This window comes from Benincasa hispida, chromosome 8 (genome assembly GCF_009727055.1).
Source record: "Benincasa hispida cultivar B227 chromosome 8, ASM972705v1, whole genome shotgun sequence".
Lineage (NCBI taxonomy): Eukaryota > Viridiplantae > Streptophyta > Magnoliopsida > Cucurbitales > Cucurbitaceae > Benincasa > Benincasa hispida.
In genome coordinates this window covers 24,900,266-24,903,416 of record NC_052356.1, presented here as the reverse complement: position 1 = coordinate 24,903,416, position 3,151 = coordinate 24,900,266, and the positions used below count along the sequence as shown (strand labels likewise).

At 33.2% G+C, this 3,151-nt stretch overlaps 1 protein-coding gene across 1 annotated transcript; it reads right to left on the bottom strand.

Annotated features, from left to right (window-relative positions):
• Positions 1–220: 220 nt before the first annotated feature.
• Positions 221–879, bottom strand: LOC120082397 (FAS1 domain-containing protein SELMODRAFT_448915-like). The gene has a single exon (XM_039037559.1). It carries the CDS (start codon positions 877–879, stop codon positions 349–351), a length of 531 nt encoding a protein of 176 aa, XP_038893487.1. The 3' UTR covers positions 221–348.
• Between the last annotated feature and the right edge of the window lie 2,272 nt (positions 880–3,151).

Below are 3,151 nucleotides of genomic sequence, written 5' to 3'. Positions count from 1 at the left end.
ATTATAAATAATCACATTGAATAACTTTTTTTTTTTTTAATTATTATTATTATAGAGTGATATAGTATTTATATGCTAAAACTGAAAGTAAGCTAAAATTTTATAAACAAAATGGTTACGAAAAAAATGCTTTAATCAATCAAGAAAACTATAGTTTTGGTGTGTATATTCGATTTAATTTCTTGTTCATATCTTATCTTATATGAAGAAATGGGAGGAACAAAGTATAATATAAAGTGGAACCATTCTCTAAACTCACACACCTAAAGTACTTTTTATTCAACACGATAAACTTTGATATTTTGTATTCCAATAACAAACTATATTCCAAAGATATAACCCCAGAAGTTAATTATTAAGATTACCATAAGAATCCCTACCATAATCAATAACCTTATTAACCCCATGACACTTAATACTCTCAGAACTAGAACAAACATTAGGAACATTGACTACAGCATTATTAACAACAAAATGGCCTCTTCCATGGTTATGGATTCTGATCATCCTATTATGGTAACCTGAAGGAACGATCGAACCGGTCGGAAACCGAATCAAGTCGCTGAATTCAAGTGGCATGACAATCAAATGACTGAGCACGAACGCTTCGAGACGGTCGACGGCAATGGAGATATTGGAGAGCTGAGGGTCTTGGGGGATGAAGAAAGTGATTTCTTTTAGGGTTAGTTGGGTGGTGATGTTGAGCATTTGGAGAAGGATGGCAAAGCCATAGAAGGATTTGGCCTTCATGTCTTCAATGGCCGCTTGAAGATCTGTGTGGTTTGCGGGTTGGGATGACACTATTGGGACTGCTGAAGAGATGCTAATTAAGAATAAGAGAGAAACAAGGACAAAAATTATAGTGTTAATTTTGCCCATTTTTTAGCAAGAAACAAATGAGGTTTTGAAGTTATTTATATGTGTTTTTCAATGTGTTTTATGTATGTTTTTTGTTTTGTGATTTTTGGTTAGAGATTAGGTTGCACATCAGAAAGACATGGATTGTCATATAACCATGTTTCTCTTCTTAGTGTTGATCTAGTGTAGTTTTTTTTTTTTTGGCTTTGGGCTGTGAAACTTCTTAGACATTGCCAACTCTTTATTAACTTTTGTACCATTATCTACATAGTTTTTCTGAATTCTACTCGTAATATTAAATCACCACTCAACTCGAAAACTGTATAGCAGATGGATTATATTAGAGTAGATTTTATTATGAGGTTTATCCTTATCTTATATTTCTAGGAGCTTAAAGAGGTGTTATGATATTTTTTTAGAGTGTTTCTTTGAGGTTTTGTTTAGGTATTTATTTACGGTGTAAGCATATTATACAATAAAACCCTTACATTTTATAAAATATAATAAAAGTCAAGATCTTTGAACTAGATGATTTTTACAATAATATTAGTTAGAGTAACACACCTTGATCAATGATATTGATTTAGTAAGGGAATGGGTTTCTCTTTCTTGACTTTCTTTTAGAATCTATAATGAAGTTTCTTGAGAGTGAAAATAACTAGAGAGAACCAATTTCTACACCTCCCATAAGAGGGTTCAATTATAAAATTACCTTTTACTTAATTTCGGAAATTATCTTTACTTAATTGATCTAATAAAATAATAGACCTAAAAGATAAAATAACAGATAATACATGGGTCACATTAATGATTATATTAAATTTAAATTTAATGTAACATACAAATCCCAATATAATTCTAGAAAAGTCTAATTTAGATATTTAAATCATATCGTATAGCCTTTAAGAACCTTCTAGAATAGTTAATGTTATTGCCTTCTACTTTAACAAGATGCACACCAAAAATGCACTTGGCCTAAGCTTTAGCTACCTTAATGACACAAAGATCAAAAGATATGACTTGAGATGAACCATATTAAAGATTGATTGTGGTTAAAAGAAAGCCTAACATACATTAGACTATGGCCATCATTACCAAAGGTGTATCACAATAAAATAAAAGGTAATTTCGAAAGTGGGACTTATTTTTTTATGTTTATTTGTGTTTACTGGTGTTCTATATTTGTACTGACAAGTGGGGTCTAGTTGAAAATCTGTAATTAAGGAATGTAAACTGAATGACGAGTGTTAGATTAATCGAATTGTGTTTGAAAATTGAGTGAGACCCACTCTCTTTTTTCATATAATTTTGTCTAATTTTCCAAAATTTACCCTCATACATCATCAATTGTTTGTACCGCTTGGAGTGTACACTCATGGTGAGTGTACAAAGGACTTTAACCATTCATTTCTTATATGATTGTTGGTCTATCCTTCAATGTTATCAGTATCCGTAGCAAAAAAGTTTTAGTTCATCATTTCATCCTGTTATTCATCTTCATATTTTGCATGCATTTGTTCAAATGTGTAATGTTCGTTTGTTAAGATATTTGGTCAGAGATCATATGCAAACAAACAAAATATACAGATTTTCATTTTTTAAAAAAGAAGTTGTTACATGGTGGGTGGTGGAGGTCTAAAACAGATTAACATAAAAGAAGAAGAAAAAGGAATACACTCTACTCCGTGTCACTAGAGATCATCACTAGTGCACATCGGGTATTGTTGTTCTTCTTCTTCTCCACTAGGGGTGAGCATCGGTTGGTCGAAGTTGGTTTTCCGACCAACTACCATCGAGCAGATTATGGTCCGTTTAGTAAATGTTTAAAGTGACCTCGACCGTTGAGGAGTAAAAGTTGGTCTATCGATTTTATTTGGCTGGTTGGTCGATTTGGTCAATCTTATTCTTTAATTTTTTTTTAAAAAAATCGATTTGGAATTTTTCCAAATCGAGATCGACTGACTCCTCTCTTTCTTCAACTAACTGACTTCACTTCGATCGGTCGACTCAGTTTTTCGATCTATCATGTTCACACTTATTCTCCACCTTCTCCGTGTCGCTAGGTCCTTCTTCAGCATGATGTCTTTTCCTCTCTACCTCTGTTTCACCTTTCTTCTCTTTGTTCTCCTTAATTCTACCTTTTGGTGGAGGGCCATTGATGGAGCTAAAGGACTCTTTACGAGGGGACGACTTGTTCATACTTGATTGTGAACGAGTCGGTTCCGTTGGAGACGAAGTGAGTGATGGGGAAAGGGGGGGTGACTCCTTGTCCAAGCTTGCAGTTTCCTCGTGT

Coding starts and splice junctions, on each gene's coding strand:
- LOC120082397 (XM_039037559.1), bottom strand. CDS start 879: ATGGGCAAAATTAACACTATAATTTTTGTCCTTGTTTCTCTCTTATTC.